The 20496-nt window shown below is 42.2% G+C and overlaps 2 protein-coding genes and 1 non-coding gene across 7 annotated transcripts; 2 read left to right on the top strand and 1 right to left on the bottom strand.

Moving 5' to 3' along the window:
• The first annotated feature begins 639 nt into the window (after positions 1-639).
• LOC147200102 (mitochondrial glycine transporter B-like) lies at positions 640-7765 on the top strand. Of its 4 annotated transcripts, none has more exons than XM_086120801.1 (8): positions 640-833; positions 1096-1200; positions 3543-3667; positions 3873-3957; positions 4637-4816; positions 4917-5085; positions 5169-5332; positions 6320-7765. In XM_086120801.1, exons 2-8 carry the CDS (start codon positions 1186-1188, stop codon positions 6440-6442), a joined length of 861 nt encoding a protein of 286 aa, XP_085976927.1. In that variant the 5' UTR covers positions 640-833; positions 1096-1185; the 3' UTR covers positions 6443-7765. The 4 variants fall into 4 exon arrangements, with proteins under 4 accessions (XP_085976927.1, XP_085976926.1, XP_085976925.1 ...); XM_086120800.1 differs by having other exon boundaries at positions 640-930; XM_086120799.1 differs by lacking the exon at positions 640-833 and adding an exon at positions 2784-2909.
• A 643-nt stretch (positions 7766-8408) lies between these two features.
• Positions 8409-8481, bottom strand: trnar-ccu (transfer RNA arginine (anticodon CCU)). The gene has a single exon. It is a non-coding gene; the product is annotated as a tRNA-Arg (tRNA).
• A 376-nt stretch (positions 8482-8857) lies between these two features.
• On the top strand, positions 8858-19651 carry ift56 (intraflagellar transport 56). Of its 2 annotated transcripts, XM_086119643.1 has the most exons (19): positions 8858-8968; positions 9328-9392; positions 9474-9617; positions 9844-9936; positions 10016-10130; positions 10769-10818; positions 10927-11072; positions 11871-12042; positions 12816-12890; positions 12971-13073; positions 14303-14358; positions 16034-16087; positions 16167-16230; positions 16318-16406; positions 17510-17593; positions 17671-17740; positions 18228-18334; positions 18557-18690; positions 19361-19651. In XM_086119643.1, the coding sequence occupies exons 2-19, from the start codon at positions 9390-9392 to the stop codon at positions 19473-19475; spliced, it is 1674 nt and encodes a 557-aa protein (XP_085975769.1). In that variant the 5' UTR covers positions 8858-8968; positions 9328-9389; the 3' UTR covers positions 19476-19651. The 2 variants fall into 2 exon arrangements, with proteins under 2 accessions (XP_085975769.1, XP_085975770.1); XM_086119644.1 differs by lacking the exon at positions 12816-12890.
• The last annotated feature ends 845 nt before the right edge of the window (positions 19652-20496 follow it).

The raw sequence follows: 20496 nt of genomic DNA, 5'->3' as shown, positions 1-20496 counted from the left end.
TGAGCGGGATTCCCGGATTACTGGGTGCTGTCATTGCCCTTATTTTGGAGAAAACATTTTTAAACACAATGGACGTTATCTTGTCCGTGGGTGGTTTCAAAGCGTGTACTTTGTGTAATGAACGCAAGACGTACAGTAATTAGAATTAAATGATTTGACAAAGGATGGTGGTGAATCGAAGTTCACGCGAGGCCAGAAACGGCTTATCATCGGACTGGTCATGCTTCGGTTCTGAATTGGTGAGTTTGACTTTTTTTTTTGTTTTGCATTTGTTTTGTAGTTTGTAATGTCTACTTCCACTTTGTTGCTGTGATTACAACATTTCTTGCGTTCATTTTATTTTTTGTGTATACGTGTTACTATTTTTTGTTTACATCATTCCTGTTTGCAGTGTTTTTGTATTGCATTTTTGTTTGTGGGTTTAGTTTGCACGTTGGTCTTTTTGGCATCAGATAAACAATCTTACGTCGCTTGTATTAAAACATTCGAGGACCCATCACTATATTCGTTTTTTATGACAAATTGACTAGTTATGTTGAGTCGGACGAGTTTGATATTTCTCTTAAATAGTGAACTTTTATTTTGAAAGTCCATATCTAAATTATTTTGAAATGTATGGAGCTGTTCATACCGTTTAAGTTAAAAGCGGAAGCGCGTGGACGTCAGTGTTGTGTTTCGCCTTAATTCCAGCAGCAACCTTTGGTGACACTAATTGCCTGGGGGGGTTTTTTGTTTGTGTGTTTGTTTTTTGGGCGTTTCTTTCGTGCCACTGTCGGATGAAGTGTGTGGCTAAACTTGGAGAAGTCGTCGTAGATTGATCTGACTCTATACTCGTAAGTGTTCTCTGCGTACGCCCCCAAACAACAACATGGCGTTTTTCAAGATGTTTGGAGTGAACGCCGTCTTTGTAACTCCTTAACTTGTCTTGAGGTGAGTGCTAGCTATGAACTAGAACTGATTCGGCTGAACACCGCGCGAGCTTGCCCTTCACCTTCCCACCACACCCGCCGCCTGGCTACTAGCTATAGCCGATGCTAGCTCGCCGCTGTCGCCATGCCTTCATGTTCACGCCCGCGTTCTTGTCCCCTTTCTCAGTGACATTATCTGACTTGAAACGCCGCCAAAACGGGAGCGGTCAGCGAGAAGGATCCCCCCGACTCGACTTCCAGCTCGAGCGGCGTGAGAATGGAGTTGGCCGCGGTGAGTTGGCCGCTTGAAATCAACTGACCAGACGTTATCCGCGGGGGTTTCGCGACCAATACCCGCCGCGAATAGCATAAATTAGCGAATAGTAGAGGCCTCCCTGAAAATGCTTATAAAGTGGAGCCCCCGTTATTTGCAGGGCGAGAGAACAGGCTGGACAGCGAATAGCCAAAATCCGTGTGAGGTACATTGGAATGCATGGGGGGGGGGGGGTCAAAATTATTCTGAACAAATGCTGATAAATACACCATTTGTATTTTCCACAAAAAATCGAGTGAAAACAATAAAGGAAAATGAATTTGTGAATATCTGTATCCATGGGTCCTGAACCATGAGTACGCAATGTGTACACGAGTTACACCAAATTTAGCAGCCCTGAAAAGTTTTGTTTTCCTGTCTTCCACTCTTGATAAACAATATACAGTGATGGCTCGACATTAGGACTGATCGATTAATCTAATGCAGTGAGTGGAGTATCACATGTCTGCCTATTGCGAGAAGGTGTGTTTTTCAGCAAATAGCTTTCGTTCTTTGGTCATGGATTTTTATGATAAAAATCTTGATGAAGCAATTTCACATATTGTATCTGCAAGAGTTGACTTCCCTTGTACTTGAGACAAAAACAAGACGGTACGTTTCACAAGCCGCTTAACTTTTAATCATTGAATGAGGAGACCACAGTCAATATAAAGTTATGGTGTCGTTTAAAACAAGCTACTGTATCACGGTATTGGTTAACGTTTAGGGACAACTTGGGATCATTTGTTTCAGGGCCTAAATGTGTCATAAACACCATAAAAGGAACTTGGCATCTGGAAGATGGACAAAATGGCTGCTATTATTTTCGCATCAATGTACTTTTTTTTTGTTTGTGGCCTAAAAACACCCAATACTGTACAATAGTATACATAATGTTTTTGTAATTTTTTTTCGTAGCCAAATAATTTCCCACTACAGTGCAAAATTATTGTAAATATGCTTAATTAATTGAAAAGTTTTGATTGGACTGGATTTTCTGTCCGTTGAATCCAGGGTCTGTTAAAAATGGTTCCACTGTACAGGTCAGGTTAATTATTTCATTTTATTCCATCATGTAATTGTCCTGCCAGTCACTATATGATGCTGGCAAAGATACAGTAAATGAATCAAGATCTTTTTGTTTTAATAATACATTTTCAGATCAATGAGGTGAAAGTGGATATTTTTGCATGCTCACCTGATGATCTCTCACCGCATAGTGATGTGGCTGGGAATTAACGCCTCAGTGTCTACCGCCATTTTGCTAGACAAAGTGGCCGCTGAATGACTCCATGCACACATTTTACCGCCATGTAACACACAGCAGCATGCCATGACTCATGCAGTTTGACAAAGATGTGGTGCAGCAGCAAGGGGGTGGGCAGATGTGGAAGCATGTCTCCGCAAGATAAAGATAGAAGCCCGTGGAAAGCGTCGCCTGGATTATAAACCTCCGCTTTGGTGGCCAAACTAGGGGAGGGTGCTCGGCGAGCCTGCCTTAGATTTTTTATTTTTTTTTCCGTGTGTGTGTGTGTGTCTCTTTCTGCGTCTGTGGCATCCAGTGATGCTTCATTCGCTGACATGCATTTCGCGACGGCGCCATCACTTCGTAGTGTGAGGTGAACCGGGCCAACATGCAGGAAAACCACCAGCCTTCTAGCCCAGGGTCAAGCAGCCTGTGGGGGAAGGTAGGATTTAGGAGCAGAACGCAGCATGTGAACTTTTTTGGGGTCGGTTATTGTTCACATTGTTGAAGGTCTACGCTGTATATATGTTGCTCTTTACCTTCAGCACAATTAGACTGTCCCCGAGGATTTACATTTTCGTCTCTGAACCGAATGCTGTTCAGCCGCTTAATTCTATGAATTTGTGTGTTCTTGTCTTTCAATCGTTGTGCATCACTTGTGTGTTGTTAACGTATTCCTGTGTGTGTGTGTGTGCCACCGCTCTTGTCATCCCATTTTGTGTGACTCTGAGCGAGATAATGTGAGTGCGTGCGAACACAAACCTGTTTTCCACTTTTACCTTTTTGTTGCGTGAACGTGGACACGCGTGCAAGAAGCAGGCGTGCGCCGTGAACCCGTCTTTATTCACCACGAGAGAACGTTTCGACTAAACAGGGCTGTGACTCACTCACGTTTATTTACGCTGATTTAATTAGGTCACTAAAATGTCACACCATTGTGGAACTATTGTCATCATGATCGTTGTGTCCCCCCCCCTTTTTTTTTTGCATCCTCCCATCTTTTCCCCTCTGTATGTGCTTTGTGTGTCCCTCTTTTCCTTTCTCCATCCCTCCATCCGTCCTTTTGTGTCCTCAGGCTCATCCAGCTCTCAAAGCCTTCATGTGCGGCTCCCTCAGCGGCACATGCTCCACGCTGCTCTTCCAGCCTTTGGACCTGGTGAAGACACGGCTGCAGACCTTGCAGAACAACGCCAGGCCAGGGTGTGTATGTGTACATACGTGAATGTGTTTGTGTTGTGTGGGAGCATTTATTCTCTGACACACATTCCACATGCTCTCTTGGCACTCGCTGACAAGGGCACACATCGCTTGTAGGCTGTCACATCATCCACTAAGGATACAAAACGGTCCATTCATGTTGCGATAGCTGATGTGTGACCAATCCTCTTTGTATTGCGTGTTGCAGTTCACCAAAAGTGGGGATGTTGAGTGTTTTCGTCAACGTGATAAGGACAGAAAGTGTCTTCAGCCTATGGAAAGGAGTTTCTCCAGTGAGTAACAAAGACAGCAAACTGCTTTGACTGTTTAGCCTCCTCTTCATTAGGTGGGACAGTTCGGTTCATTTTGGCACATTGTAAAGAGTCCCCAAATATCTGGCCCCAACAGACCGTCCACTGTTCAGTGTTTCCTCTTCACAAATACTGCCAGCACAATGCCCTGGCGTCAAGATATATTGTTTTGTTTAATTGCCAGTAATTGGTTGAATTCCACGCTAGTATTTGGTGGTCTCATGCCATTTGCCGTCTGCAGCTGATGCAACAATCCCACCTTCAGACCGAGAGGTGGAAATACATGCGGGCTTCAAAGTCCTAGAGATGGAAATCTAATTTTATTGTCATTGCACATGTCACAAGTACACCACAACAAAATTCATTTTATAGTTTCAACCCATCCCAGAAACATAAAAAGACACTGACACCCGACAGAGGGAGGGAGGAGGGAGGGAGCGAGGAGGACTGACAGGTCAAGTAAGCAAACAATATTGCTTTTTCACAGGGTATGCAGCCAACCAAATGAAACGAAAACGTTTTTATCAATTTTAGTTTCCGTTATTTTGTCAGTTTTCGTTCACTAAAATAACCCTGTTCAGGACCCTGGGATTAACCTTAAAAAAATACAACTACTAAGAAGTTATTTTGAGCCTTAATGTTATAAATGTCTCCCTGGCAGTCTTTTGTCCGCTGCATCCCTGGTGTGGGCATCTACTTCAGCACCTTCTACTCGCTCAAGCAGCACTTCTTTCTGGACCGGGCGCCCAATGCCGGCGAGGCCGTGCTACTGGGGGCTGGCGCCAGAGCGGTGGCCGGGGTTTGCATGTTACCGTTCACCGTCATCAAAACGCGCTTTGAGGTAAAAAGCGAGACACCGCAAGGGATGACAGTTATACAGTTTCATAGCTAAAGTTTCATTGAAAAAGTACCGGTGATGAAATGACGCTTATCTGTCCCAGAGTGGATTTTACAGCTACTTGAGCGTAGCCGGAGCTCTAAGGAGCATGTACGAGACAGAGGGAGTGAGAGCGTTGTTTTCCGGCCTCACCGCCACGCTGCTGCGCGACGCCCCCTTCTCTGGGATCTATGTCATGTTTTACAGCCAGACCAAGAAGACGTTGCCTCCAGGTCTGAATCAACACACTCTCCCAAGAAAACCACACCACGCTGCTATTTAAAAAAAATCTTCTTATTATTATTATTATTAATAGAGGTGACGTCGTCAGTCTACATGCCCCTGGTCAACTTCAGCTGCGGCGTAGTGGCGGGTGTCATGGCGTCGCTGGTCACGCAGCCAGCCGATGTGGTGAAGACGCACATTCAAGTCAGCCCGTCGCACTGGAGCACAGCGGACGCTATTCGCTACATCTACAAGGTTTGTGTCAAGACGGGCTAATACGCGTTAGTGATTTTTCATGTCTTTAAAATGTGTGACACCCAACACATGGCTCGGGGGCCGGCGGAAAAAAATGCCAAGTGTGTACTTCATGATCTTATCGCGTGTGGTGTGCTCCAAAATAGTGTTTCCCAAACTTTATGGATCCATGGCCTCTATTTTACATTCGGAAAAACTCACAGCATACCACCAAACAAAGATGTCTTTTAAATACTGGATACGCCAGTTAATGATGGATTGGAAGATGATTTAAATGTTCTGTCTGTCACTAGATGTCACTGGCATAAATCGATGAACACAGATAAATGTTTTTTAGCAAATAAATGATCATTTTCATCCCTTGACATTAAATAAATTAATGCGGCACACTGGTTTGGAATCACTGCGGTCAGTCAGGGCTTCTTAACCCAGCTTTTCCCATACAAAAGTGGCCCGCGACCCATTCACATATGATGTTTGGTTCCAATAACGAAACATTTATTGATGCGTCAACGTTGACAGCCAACCAGATGCCCAACAGGCAAAGAATTCCTGAATTGAATCACGCTTTGAGTCTCAAGTCAAGCTTATGACCACAAAAAAACAAGTAGCAATTAGATTTTACCTCAGAAATAGCGATCGAAAAAGCTTTGTCTTTGCGTGAGGTATTTCAACGTTTGATTTATTTTATTTTATTTTTTTTAAATCCCTATCCATGCATTTCAGTGAGGTTTCTTCAATTTATTGTGGACAGATAAATAACTGAGGTCTTTTTGCCACCCAGTGGCAGAAAGCTGAATTTCAACTGAGCATCTCCTTAACAGCAACAACTCCGATGTACTAAATTGATGACGCACACACACAGTCATGAGTCTTCACCCCCAAACTAGATGTGCGTCTCAGTTGTATTTACACTTCCAACGCAGCATTGAGTATGTTTGAGCAAAGTTAGTGAGACATAACATTTTCCGTTGTTTTCCTCCTCAGAAACACGGCCTTGGTGGCTTTTTCCGCGGTGCCGTACCTCGGTCCCTCCGCCGCACACTGATGGCCGCCATGGCCTGGACTGTCTATGAACAGCTGATGGCTCGGATGGGCCTCAAGTCCTGAAGATGGCGGCGAGGCACACAAGAATTTTGTCAAGCCTGTAGCGTGAGAGCGATTGAGTGTAGTGTGAATGAGTGTGCGCGTGTGTTTGATGCGAAATTATTATAACTATTTGTGAAAATGTGTTCAACGATGTGCGGATGTGAGATTTTGAACTTTCTGCAGAAGCAAAATCTTTGCGAAGTAGCAACACTGACCGGTTGAGTTGCACTGAATTGTGGCATATTTTTTGAGCTTGCATGCGATTGAACAGGGTTGCTGACTCACCAATAAACCTCCACCGATAAGAAAACGGGTTTAGTTTTAGGCTCGGACAATCACAAATAACCACGCACATGCACTAAAAAATTGGCTTATTGCTCTCCTGCTCACAAGTCTGCTATAAAAGGTTACGTACTCGCACTATTTATTTATTCAAACATTTGCTATTTGACTCGGTCATTCTTAGTCAAGCGAGAAATTGCTCATTTCTCTTTCAAGACAAATTCGCAGTTTAAATTTTTTTTTGGTATTTTTCACTCATCAGCATTACCTAAACAGTGTTTAATGAACTCCGAATTTAATTACAAAAAAAGGCAAGTTTGATATTTGTCTGGCATATTTCCTCAAATTGTGGCCGTGAAAATGAAATGTATAGTACTGTAATTGTAATTTTAATCTCAGCTTATAGTTGCCATTGTTCACACAGGGACACAAAATGTTTGTTCCGTAAAATTTCTGTCCGATGAATTAAAGTGCGCACTCCTACCACATGTTGTCAATGAATTCCCCCGAGTGGTATCACCATTTAACGACATTTTGTTATGTAGAGATTAGCACTCTCGTATACTGACATGATGGCTCCATCGAAAATAAACAAATAAAAATACCCCCGCCACTATTTGCGGAAACATGCTAACCTTGACAAAACATGTTCTAAGCCTTCTGACCGTGAGCATAAATGAATTGCAGACAGTGACTAGTTCATAACAATTGAAGGCACTTTTCTCTTTTCTGTACATATTTCTATAGAGCGTGAATATATTGATATTTTGACATGTCCATGCAAAAACTGCCAAATATGTGTGTTGACAGTACATGTTTGTGCAGTTACTGATCACATGATCTTCTGGTAGCAACATGGCAGCTGACAAGTGTCTTAATGTTCCATTGTGTGTGTGTGTGTTTCTAGAAGGATATCATGTCACAGTGCACTGCTGTCTATGCGCGGTGACCATTTCATCATTATCGTACATATTTGGTCTGTACAGTGTTGCTGCGAACATTGTGCCTGTCAGTTTTTATTGTAAATAAATATACATTTTCAATAAATTTATTTGAACTATATCGTGTGTTTAATACATCTTAGTAGGACCCTCGAGTGCATTATTTGAGGAATAATTCCCATTAATGGGGGGTGGGAGGAAAGGTTGCCAACACCTGATGTAAACATGCCAATTGCCATCTTGAGCGTTTCATCCCTTCGCCATTTTACATTGCCTGTATTCTTTCAGCAACATTCCACGCGGCGTCAACAGTCATTGTTCTGTCATGACCTCACTGATTCAGCACGTTGCTGCACGAATTGGTTTGTGGGAGTGGGTTTAGGCTGGAGCCATGTTATTCCCTAACTGACTGAAACAAGCAGATGTTTTATCATTTTGTTTCTGTTTTGATAAGCAAAATAATTTATATAAAGTGGTGAGAATTATCTCACTCAAAAACGTATACATGTATAACATATGGCACGTGCTGCGACACAGCGTTTCCCCAAAAATCCTTGTAAATAAATTAGCTTGAATTTAAGCAACTCCCTGTAATAGATTTTTAGCAAAGTGGTTGCACACTCAGTCATCAGCACATCACATTCATAGACAAAAATGGATTTGTGTATTCCAAGGTTGCCTTTGCTCTATGATTGATAAATTTTCCTTGCGAATCGGCAAAAGTTCCTTTTTAGGTTATACTAAGAAAAGCATGAAAATTCATCCACCCCAGATGGGACTCGAACCCACAATCCCTGGCTTAGGAGGCCAGTGCCTTATCCATTAGGCCACTGGGGCGCGTGGTCGAATACGAGTCGTTGTATTAATAATTACATTAAATATTTCCAATATTGGAAATATTTAATGTAATATACATATTTTAAGATGTCTTTACACAATAGTTCTCCAAGCACAACATATTCCGCTGGTATCACCCAGAAGGGACAGAAGAAGCTATGTTGGCGTTGCTAGGCAACGAATAGCCGCCACTTTGGAGCGAAAGCTGAGTCGTCTTATCTGTTGTTTCCTGCCACACCCCTTAGAACATCAGCTCGACTTAAGTGTTCAACGATGAATAAGTGTTATTTTTTTTTAAAAATAACGATTTCTATTCTTTTAAATCATCTTCCAGACTCATGTGTCGCGAGTACATACGTCACACCCAAGCACAAAACCAAGATGGCGGCCTCTGGGAAGCGTATTGTCGTACTCTCGTTAGGAGTCTGAACTATAATTGAACATTTTGCTTTGCAAACATTCTGAGGACGGGAAACCGGCATTTGAGGTGTGTTTGTTTAATTGTTTGATAACATTTCACAGTGTGTAACTTTTTTTCATCATGAACTACCAAACTGGCAACGTGTTGTCTTGTGTCGGTGCTTCGGTTCCCGTTGTTTTCGGACATGTTTGACTTGTGTGGTGTTTCAACAAACACTGATACGTTTTAAACGACGCCACTTGCCTTTTACATGAAAATTGAATGTGTTTCAAACGGGCTTGCTGATAAACGAGGGAGTTGTTGTTGCTAGGTGACCGTAAAGAGACTCATACGCCACCTGTCATAACGTCATCCGGTATCATGGTTGTGGTCCGAGCAAAGAAATGTAGTCATGCTTTGTTTTTGTTTTTATTTTTTTTAAACAGGAACCAGAAGTGTTATCTTGGTTACAGGGCTTCTCATCTCGCTATCGTCTCAAGTTGTCAACATGGTGAGTGGTCATTCCAATCATCTTCCTCGTGACAACTTAATATTAAGTATGCATTTCAAAAAAGTGAACTTTTTTTTGCAGATCCTGTCTCGCGTGAAGCCCGCCGTGGGGGGAGAGACGGCGGCCAGCGTCAGCGAGAAGAAGAAGAAAAACAAAAGCAAAGTTCCCACTTTGGAAGAATATCTGCAACAGAGAGACTACCTTGGAGCACTAACTCTTTTGGAGGTGCCTTGGCCCCCACATCTATCTATCTATCTATCTATCTATCTATCTATCTATCTATCTATCTATCTATCTATCTATCTATCTATCTATCTATCTATCTGTCTGTCTGTCTGTCTGTCTGTCAGTCCTTATAAATCAGACCTTCTGAAAATTGTGTTTATAAATCAGTCTCCAATTTCTTACGATAACAATACGATTTCTTTCTGATTACTTTTGTTCTGTATAGTTCCAGAGAAGTATCGGAGAGCAAGAGGAGCACGCAGACCTTTGGATTGGCTTCTGCGCCTTTCATTTGGGGGATTACAAGAGAGCTATGGAGGTACTTTTACATAGTCTTTACATGATGTTGTAAAACAATTTATGAAATCCTGACATGAGCCATGCCATTGTTGTGACAGGAGTACAAGGCACTGACTGCAAAGCCTGATTGTCCTCCTGATGTGTGGGTCTATTTGGGTTGCGCCATGTTTTTTCTGGGTCTCTATAAAGAGGCTGAGGAGGCTGCATTGAAAGGTGAATAAATGCACACCAACCACATCACCACCCATCAAAGTTTTAGTTTACAGACAACAAAACATTAAACATGACTTTGGTCTTTGTTCTGGGTGTTTAAAATAAACGTACGAAATGTAGAACAAAAACAATTACTTCAGTTAGTTTTTAGGACAAAATGAAAAACCTTTTGTATTTATTTGGGGGGAACACAATAAAATAGGTACTCAAATTATAAAACAACAAATATTTTCTTAGTTTTATTGATTTAAAAATAATCCCACACACTCAAAATTATAAATGGATAAAAATGAAAGAAAAATCTGAACAAGAATGTTTTTGGTGAAAGAAAAAAAATAGAAGCAAAAACCCAGAAAGAACAAGGTGTGGGGTTATTCAAAAAAAAAATCACAAATTGGAAAAAAAGCCTTTTCTTTGTTATTAATATAAATGAATATTCAAAAACCACAGAACATGACTTTTATTGAATTTCTAGTATTAAAATAAAGAACTCACAGAGAGAGAGAGAGACAGAGAGAGAGAAATCTTTGGTAGAGGCATTTATTTCACTGGGCAGCAACAACAAATTCATTGGTCGGCGGACAGACAAAAAGCTTGTTATTATTATTGCTGTTGCCTTGGTTTGGTTGTCTTTGCAGCGCCAAAGTCTCCACTCCAAAACCGACTCCTCTTCCATTTGGGTTATAAGGTACAAAAAAAACCAAATACTTAGTTCTCCTTCTCAAAGTCTTGTAACCACGTTCACATTGAACTATTCTTTTCTCGCCTCTTGTGTTCCAATGCACCTGAATCTCAGTTTAATGACAACAAGAAGCTGATGGAGTTCCACCAGAATCTGGAGGACGTGACGGAGGACCAGCTGAGCTTGGCCTCCATCCACTATATGCGTTCAGACTACCAGGAGGCCATCGAAATCTACAAACACCTCCTCAGGCAAAACATGTGAGCATCCACTCTTAGCTTTTTTTTGGGGGGGGTCGCTTTATTGTGCGCAGCATTATTTAGGCAAAAGCTACTCTATATGTTTAGATGGGCCTCATGTATCCACTCATAACACTGGTCAGCAGGAAACTTTAGTCAGAGATGGCTTGATGCGTCCCCAAATGTATTTTTGACACAGATTTAAAACATGTCGACTTCATTTTTGGTTTTTAGGTTTGACCAATAAAAGTTCACACTGTGCCGATTTGACCACGCGTTATCATTTATAGCTCTGACATCTCAGAAACAAAATGCACCTGTTGCTGAACCTCACCGACTAAATGTCTTACTCTATTACTGTAAAATCCCGTGAATAACACTTATTTCTTTTCAAAGACATGATTTTTAAGGGTGATTTGGGTGACCATGTGATACACAGGTGCACGTTAGCAGACCTAACCTGGAAGACCAAAAACAATTTTGCATAATAAATCCGGTATTGTTGATTGTAATACAGATTAATTTATTGCTTGTGTTAGTTGAAAATACATTTGGGGATTCCCTTAAAAAAATAATTGCATATGCAATTGCAACATTGAGAGGGTGGGAATAAAAATCACAATTCGATTTTTCAAAATCGTTCAGCCCTAACTCAAGCACATTCTTTATCCTCGGCGAAAAACGACTGCTATGATGTCAACTTACTGAGTGGTCGTGACAATGATGTAAATCAAGAGTGAGTCTTGTTGTTAAGGGAGCATTTTCCTGTCCGCTCTTGTACCCAACAAAGTGTCGTATCTGTATTTGCTGCTCCTCTAGAAACTTCCTGGCGATGAAGGTATACGTGGCTCTGTGTTACTACAAGCTGGGCTACTACGACGTGTCGCAGGAGGTGCTGGCGGCGTACCTTCAGAACATCCCCGACTCCACCATCGCCCTCAATCTCAAAGCCTGTAATCACTTCAGCCTGTACAACGGCAAAGCAGCCGAGGTATGCACTCGGTCTCATCAGAGTTCCTTGAAACACAATCCGTCGCTCGATGAGTTATTTAGTTGTGAGTTGTGGGCAAAACATTTCCGTTAGGAGCGGCAAATGGTTGCAGCGAACTTCACAAATAGCAGATGGTAAGCCGTTCTTCACAACAGAGGAGGAGTGCTTGCTTCAAGCTCTTTATTGCACTTAGCAGTTTAGCCATGGAAAATAAAAAAGTTCTTAATGAATCTAACAAATTGATGTTGTTGGAATTTTAAGTAGGCTCTGAGCAATATGGATTTTTTTTTTGTGATTGATACCAATTCTGATATTTAGCATTAAAAAATACCAATAACTGATTATTCATCCAATTCTTTAAATACCGGATTTTCCGCACTATAAGGCGCTTCAAAGTATAAGGCGCACCTTCAATGAATGGCCTATTTTAAAACCATTTTCATGTGTAGGGCGCACCGCATTATAAGGCGCATAGAATAGAAGCTGGCTGCGGTTGCGTTATGCATCCACTGGATGAAGCCATGTTGAAGGGAATACAATACAATACAGCTTTATTTATCTCAAGCCTTCTCAACCGCTGCAGCTGTAACAAAGCGCTTTGCAGAACATTTAAAATACTACGTCCAAGAAATCTGAATGTTGATCCATATATAAGGCGCAACGGATTATTATTATTATTCATTTTTAAAATACACAATCATTGGCCTTTGAGTGATTTGCCGTTTGTCTTTGACATCAACAGTTACACATTTGATTTCCCTCCTCTCACTCAGGCTAAGCTGAAGAACCTCATCGACATCTCCTCCTGCTCCTTTGAGTTTGACAAGGAGCTTATCAGACACAACCTGGTAAACTCTCATCCCTGAGTGCAAACTTTGACCCTTAAGGGCCACTTTCTTCTTCTTCTTTTTTTTTTTAATACCCAAAGGTGGTGTTTCGCGGCGGCGAGGGGGCATTGCAGGTGCTGCCCCCTTTGATCGATGTCATCCCTGAGGCTCGACTCAACCTTGTCATCTACTACCTGAGACAAGGTGACCCTTTCATAAATGATGGCATAATCCATCCATCCATCCATTTTCCGATCCGCTTCTCCTCACAAGAGTCGCGAGAGGTGCTGGAGCCTATCCCAGCCATCTTTGGGCAGTAGGCAGGGGACACCCTGAACCGGTTGCCAGCCAATCGCAGGGCACACAGAGATGAACAACCATCGGCGCTCACACTCACACCTAGGGACAATTTGGAGTGTTCAATCAGCCTGCCATGCATGTTTTTGGAATGTGGGAGGAAACCGGAGCACCCGGAGAAACCCCACGCAGGCCCGGGGAGAACATACAAACTTCACACAGGGAGGCCGGAGCTGGAATTGGATCGCTAACTCTGCACTGTGAGGTTGACGCGCTAACCACTGGTCCACTGGCCGCCCGACGGCATAATCAAGAGGCTAATTTCTTCCAAAAAGATTTGTTTGTGACAGCCCCGTAGTTATGTGGCACAAATTTTGTCAAGCTTTTTTTTTTTCGCCATTGTCAACATTACTGACTCCATGTTTCAGGTTTCTTTGCTATATTGTGGAAGGTGCTGGCCATTTAGTTTTGCTAGCGAACCCACCATTATTTCCTTATTATGCGTTCTAAATTTCACCTATTTCTATGTTACCCAGAATTTAATTTTTAACCACACAACAATCAAAATAAGGGATATAGAATGCGCGGTCTCAGGGCATCCAAGGGAATTCACGAACTCACCCCAATGTTAACCGCAAAAAACTTTTCCTCACAACGGAAAACGTTTTCATTTTCTTTTAAAATGGCTTTCCTTATTTGGAATCCTGCATTGTACAATCCCGCTCAGTTATTGCACCTTTTGGTGTAAATCCTTATTGTGGTGGAAGGAAGCCGCCTGCTAAACTAGTGCTACCTCACACATCTGTTGCCATGACTACTTGCCTTCTGCTTCCATTTCTTCTTCTTTGTCTTCTTCCAATTCTTCGTCTTTCATTTCTTCTCTTTTCCCCATCTCTTCTTGTTCTTTTTCTTTTTCCATTTCTTCTTTTTCTACTGTTTCGTCGTGATATTCTTCCATTTCTTGTTCTTGTTCTTCTTTTTCTTTGACTTCTTCTCCTACCTTCTTTTGGTGGGTGGCAAATACTTTTGGTGTGTTACTGCCAATGGAATGAACGTGGGGGTGATGCAACAAAAGTATTATAGTATACTGTATATTATAGTCGTTATAAATCAAATGTTACATGTGACTCTCCTAGACGATGTCCAGGAAGCTTACAACCTCATACAAGATTTAGTGCCTACGACGCCTCAGGTGAGGATTCTCCTTGATACCTATAACCCGCTAATCGTGGCACAAACTGGAGATCAACCAAAATGTATCGGAAAAATATGCCTCAAAAGTCCAACAGAACCTCTGACTGTCAGCATTATTTAGCTGAGTGAGAATCTGACGAATTAGGTCACCCTGCAAGTACCATTTCCGTTTCGCTTTTCTTGTGTTGTGCATTTTTTTGTAATGAAACCACAGAACCACTGCTGGTCTCATGATATAATCTCTCAAAAGTTGCCGACATCTTTTCAAATGATGGTTTGAGCTCATGAATATTTCTCCACAACATTCAGGTTGAACTTTACAACTTGTGCAACCTAGGACAATTAACAATTCAATTCTGTTTGGTTCAATCAAAACCGATCTTCCGATTCAAATTGGTTTTCGTGGCCCAACTAAATGTATCGAACACTTCAGAAAGAAAATGTGTTTTGAAAGTTAATACAACTAAACCATTTAACAAATGTGCTGTAACGTCAAACTTGTTGTAGTTGCTGTGAGAAAATATACAGTCTGAACAATTCATTCAGTGATTCTTTCACTAACCACTAGAGCAGAGGTGGGCAAACTACGGCCCGCGGGCCGGATTCGGCCCGTTGGTCTTTATATCCGGCCCGCCGAAGATTGGTGCACAATTATGGTTTGATTGCATTCATTTCGTTTGGACTTGTAATGGCAGGCATTTCAACACCAGGTGGCGCAGTTACTTCAAGTTGCAGAGCACAGGGAGGGAGGGGAAGGCGAAGAAAGAGGGAGAGAGTAATGACCGTGGAAGGGAAAGTGATATGTATCTGATTAAATGAAGCCGGGTAACAAAGTACGAAACATTCAGAAGACGCCTGGAGTCGAAAAGACTCAAATCTACGAGACTTTGAAAAACAAGGATGCGATTCTTACTCAGTCCGATTCTGGCAATTTCCATGCTCAGAGTGAATTGCTTGTGGCTTGAGTAAATGAACATTTCCTAGAATGGTTTAATTGTTATCATGTTAAAAATTTTCCGCAAACTGGACCGCTAATAAGAGAGGAGGCGAGTTCCATAGCTAACTACGAGCATCGAAGACTTCGAAGCGTCCCGAGGCTGGCTTCAAATGTTCGTTGCGCGACATCAGCTGAGCAATGCTGTCATGTGTGGTGATCGAGACGAGGTAAAGTTAGAGACACTGAGTGAGAGGAAAGAAAAGCCACCAGGTCTCTTACTTGTCTCATTTTGTAGCAAATAGTCCTAACTTTGTAATGTTTTGTATATTTTTTTATGTACCTGTACTGTCTGCTACAGTTTTTGGGCAATATATTGTTGCACTTGTTGCTTGTGTTGTCACACATGTATGTTGTTAACATACTTGGACGTTCATGTAGGACATATACAAGAGTTGTTTCACTGTTTTCATTTAAAAAAAAAAAAGTATGTTCACACTTCAATGCTTTTGTTCTGTTGTTTGGTGTGGACTGTCAACCTATGCAGTTTTTTATATGTACCGTATCTTGTGCTGACCCGGCCCACCTGTCAAATTTTAGAAATCCATGTGGCCCCCGAGCCAAAAAGTTTGCCCACCCCTGCACTAGAGGGAGCCCGTGCATCACAAGTAGTTCAAGTACCACACTTTAAGAATCACTGAAAGGAAGTTTGTCGTAATACTTGATTACTTTTTGGCAGGAGTATATTTTGAAAGGGGTGGTCAATGCTGCTTTGGGGCAACAGCTTGGAATGGTGAGTGTTTGTTTTTGAAATTACATTTAATATGTCGGGGGTGTGTGAGTGTCTGAACTAACTGTGTCCATTTTCCCAGAGGGAATACTTGAAAGTCGCCCAGCAGTTCTTCCAGTTGGTCGGTGGCTTAGCCAGCAAGATCGGTACACTGAGAAGAAATGTGAACATTTTGGTGCTGAAGCTGTGTGGGCAAGCTAAGCGTGTGTTTATTTTTGTATGTCGTCTTTCAGACACTATTCCTGGCAGACAGTGCATGGCTTCCTGCTTCTTCCTCTTGAGGAAGTTTGATGATGTGCTCACATACCTCAACTCGGTCAAGGTTCCTATCGATGGCTGTGTATTATGTCATGCTGTATAAAATGCATTTTATGTGAATTATGAAGTGGATAGGTGACTTGTCACTTGCTTACGTCCTCCAAATACCCAAGATCAGAGAGCACCAAGCGTCATTTTCAGCTGATACTTCCAGCCTCCTCCAAAGGTTTTGAATGAGAAACATCGTACGTTATAATATAGTACTTTCTAGTAAAGTATAGTACTGAAACAATAAAATAGAATGTAAATAATTAAAAGCGTTTGCACACTGTAACTAATTCATTGAACTCCTGGTGTGCACGATAGCACAACACAGCCATGCACAAATGAGTAAAAAAAATAATTCCTCTAAGTGGCTCTCTCAACTGCAGTTATATCAGTCAGTTTTTGCCGAGGATAAAGAAAATATGCCTGCAAGTATTTTGATATCGGTACATTTACATGTGTTGATGCCTCGCTCGTGTTCAAATAAGCATTGCTGAAAAGGTTCAGCGGCCCGGTGGTCCAGTTGTTAGTGCGTCAACCTCACAGTGCAGAGGTACCGGGTTCAATTCCAGCTGCGGCCTCCCTGTGTGGAGTTTGCATGTTCTCCCGGGCCTGCGTGGGTTTTCTCCGGGTACTCCGGTTTCCTCCCACATTCCAAAAACATGCATGGCAGGCTGATTGAACACTCAAAATTGTCCCGAGGTGTAAGTGTGAGCGCCGATGTTCGTTCGTCTCCGTGTGCTCTGCGATTGGCAGGCAACCGGTTCAGGGTGTCCCCCGCCTACTGCCGGAAGACAGCTGGGATAGTCTCCAGCACCTCCTGCGACCTTTGTGAGGATAAGCGGATCGGAAAATGAATGAATGAATGAAAAGGTTCAAACCCCGCTAAGCCCGTCAAAGTCAAAATGCAACGGCTCCATTTTTTTTTTCCAGTTCAGCGGAGCAATAAAGCCCTGACCTTGAAATAGGCACTTAGTGCTCTCTGCATCGGCAGAAATAATATACTGTATATAATATCCCAGCATACTACATGAGGAAAATATAGCATGCCAGAGTTAAAAATGTTACAATTCATAATAACATAAAATACAGACGTTGGTCTAAGTTTGCTTTTCATTTTAGGGTTACTTCTACAACAACGATACCTTTAATTTCAACTATGCTCAGGCCAAGGCAGCCATCCGTAACTTCAAAGAAGCGGAGGAGGTACCACAGCGCCTGCGCGGCCGCTTTGTTCCCCCCCGCTAGATTATTTACTTCTCATTTTTATGCTTTTTTTCCAGATTTTTCTTCTGATTCAGAGTGAGAAGATCAAGAGTGACTATGTATACCTCAGCTGGCTAGCCCGCTGCTGTAAGTATTTTGGATTTTCCTATTCATCCATCCATCCATCCATTTTCCGATCCGCTTCATCCTCACAAGGGTCGCGGGGTGTCCCGGAGCCTATGCCAGCTGTCTTCGGGCGGTAGGCTGGGGACACCCTGAACCGGTTGCCAGCCAATCTTAAGGCACACAGAGACGAACAACCATCGGCACTCACACTCACACCTAGGGACAATTTAGAATGTTCAATCAGCCTGCCATGCATGTTTTTGCAATGTGGGAGGAAACCGGAGTACCCGGAGAAAACCCGCGCAGGCACGGGGGCAACAAGCAAACAAGGCCAGAGCCGGGATCAAACCCACGACCTCTGCAATGGGAGGTCAACGTGCTAACCACTGGACCACCGGGCCACCATTTTCCGATTCATAATATCCCAAAGCACAAATGCTTCCATTTTCCATTTCGGTGCCACCATTTGACTAAAATCTCCTCTTGTGCGAAACCTCTTCCTTGTCAGACATCATGAACCAGAAGGGTCGTCTCGCCTGGGAGCTTTACTTGAAGATGGGCACTTCCTCGGACTCTTTCAGCCTGCTTCAGCTCATCGCCAACGACTGCTACAAGGTAGCCATGGAATCATGTGATAAGTCGTGAACAGTGACGCTTTTGGCTACAAGCTATTTGGCATGCATATGCTCGGTAAAGTACGGAGTGTTCCGCGCCAAAATTGACATCACAAAGTATGAAGATAGTACACCTCTGTTGATGTCGGTAAAGTACGGAGTGTTAAGCCCCAAAATTGACATCACAAAGTATGAAGATAGTACACCTCTGTTGATGTTTCAGATGGGCCAGTTCTACTATGCAGCTAAAGCGTTTGATGCTTTGGAGAAGCTGGACCCCGATTCCAACTACTGGGAGGGCAAGAGAGGGGCATGCGTTGGCATCTTTCAGCTCATTTTAGCCAACAAGGAGTCCAAGTATGTTTGGCTATTATACCAACATTTTTATCATACAGTATACACTGCTCATTATTCTTCCACGAGCACTCGATGTAAGGTTTACGTTCACATTCACACCTAAGGACAGCGTTCAGATTTTAACCCTTCCGCGCACCTGGTAACCTGATAAGCTGTCCACTGTAGTAACCGCTGTCCTTCAAAGGGTGAATGACTTTCATGTGGAGACCGAGATTTGAACCCAGAACCTCTTGCCTGTGAGGCAGATCTCATAATCACTCGCACCGTTGCGCTTCAAATTGTTTTTATCCATTCAAAATGAGAGGAAAGCACGTATTTATGTCTTTGTTTTAGCCCAGGTGAGTTCATTTCTGGGTTCTCAGAGAAGCCCGGCGAGCTGCTCAAATTTGAGTGCAAAAACGTTAAAAGACTGAATTTGAAAGCGTCCGCATGTAAAGATCTTGATGGTGCTCAAAAATTTAAAAAAATGCTGGATCTGCACCAGGATGGACCCCGCCATCCATAATTGTTTTTGCATAGTATTGTACTTGGAATAATGGTCAATAGATGCCTTCCCCCGCCCATCGACCATTGAGTAAATTAACTCGCGCCCCCAAGTCATCATTAATCAAAAATTAGGTAAATAAGGATGAGTGATGGAAGGCCTCTTTGCGTGTTGTTGCTGTGCCAGGGAGACACTTAAGGAGGTGGTGCTCTTGCTACGCAATTCCGGAAACCCGCAGGTGGAATACATCATTCAAGCCATGAGGAAGTGGGCCAAAGACAACCGAGTCTTCCTCTCGTGACCGAGTCATGTGTGAACGCTGCCGCACACATCAGCTGCCCGTGTGTCACAATGAATACCTGTTTAAAGCTAACATGATTAGTTGGGTTTAGTTTTGTGAATAGATGGTGGTACCGCCTGTATTATTATTATATATTTTTAATCAAATATATGTGCATTTTAATTATGAGCACTGAATGCGTTGTTATTTTTACTCTCTGAGTGACTTTGATCAGTCGATTGAGCAACAAAAAAATGACTTTGCAGTGGATAAAAATGAATTGAAATGACAAACCAGGGTTTTACTAGCCACACCTGCACAACCTAATGAGATCTAAATATTCTGCCTTTCCAAAGATACGGATAGATAGACGGAAGAGATTCTAGAGCTTTCATTTTATTGCCCAGAAACTAAATAGCTGATGTGTGTAAAGAAATCAAAGTTAGTCCGATGTATAAATGACAGAAGCCACGGGAATTTTTGAACATTCTAGTATTAGACATTCAAATAGGCTCAGGTTTTATGGATACTATTACAGGGTGTGTCAATAACAAGTGAGCATTATTTTTTTATTATGACACCTCTTGTATTAGATCTTTCTAGACTGCAGGTGCTCATAATTTTTTTTTAACCTTTATTTATCCAGCTAAAGGCAGAATTTTGTGGCTGATATGTGCAGAAATATACACTTTTGGGGGATGTGGTCTTGATGCAAATAAATGAAATTAAATGCAAAAAAATGAAATTAAATACCTTAATAAAATTGACTCCAGTATATAAAAGGACAGTCGAGGCTTTAAAATTTTTATTGTAGGTGACATTTTTTAGGTATTTGGCGCCATTGCAAAAAATAAAATAAAAAAAAATAAAATAGTTGCAGTACGTAAACAGATTGAGTTTACTCCGACTTGGAAATAAAAGGGAATAAAAACAAAGCTGTACATGAACAGGGATATCGTCATCAGTTCCAATTTTTCTTGTGAGCTGCGGATAAAGTACAGGGTGTTCCAAAAGTCATGGGCACATTTTGACATTGAATATC

The sequence above is a fragment of the Hippocampus guttulatus genome, chromosome 9 (assembly GCF_054856545.1).
Source record: "Hippocampus guttulatus isolate MCC_2025c chromosome 9, RoL_Hgut_1.0, whole genome shotgun sequence".
Classification (NCBI taxonomy): domain Eukaryota; kingdom Metazoa; phylum Chordata; class Actinopteri; order Syngnathiformes; family Syngnathidae; genus Hippocampus; species Hippocampus guttulatus.
Note: the sequence above shows the minus strand (reverse complement) of the source record. Positions and strands in the feature narration are given on the sequence as shown.

What these genes read in the sequence shown, in the direction of transcription:
- ift56 (XM_086119643.1), top strand. An exon ending in TCTTCCATTTGGGTTATAAG is followed by an intron (nt 10,819 to 10,926) that starts GTACAAAAAAAA and finishes CCTGAATCTCAG; the next exon opens with TTTAATGACAACAAGAAGCT. An exon ending in TCGCCAACGACTGCTACAAG is followed by an intron (nt 18,335 to 18,556) that starts GTAGCCATGGAA and finishes TTGATGTTTCAG; the next exon opens with ATGGGCCAGTTCTACTATGC.
- LOC147200102 (XM_086120799.1), top strand. Translation starts at nt 2,856, where the DNA reads ATGCAGGAAAACCACCAGCCTTCTAGCCCAGGGTCAAGCAGCCTGTGG. An exon ending in CAAGCAGCCTGTGGGGGAAG is followed by an intron (nt 2,910 to 3,542) that starts GTAGGATTTAGG and finishes TTGTGTCCTCAG; the next exon opens with GCTCATCCAGCTCTCAAAGC. An exon ending in CTATTCGCTACATCTACAAG is followed by an intron (nt 5,333 to 6,319) that starts GTTTGTGTCAAG and finishes TTTCCTCCTCAG; the next exon opens with AAACACGGCCTTGGTGGCTT.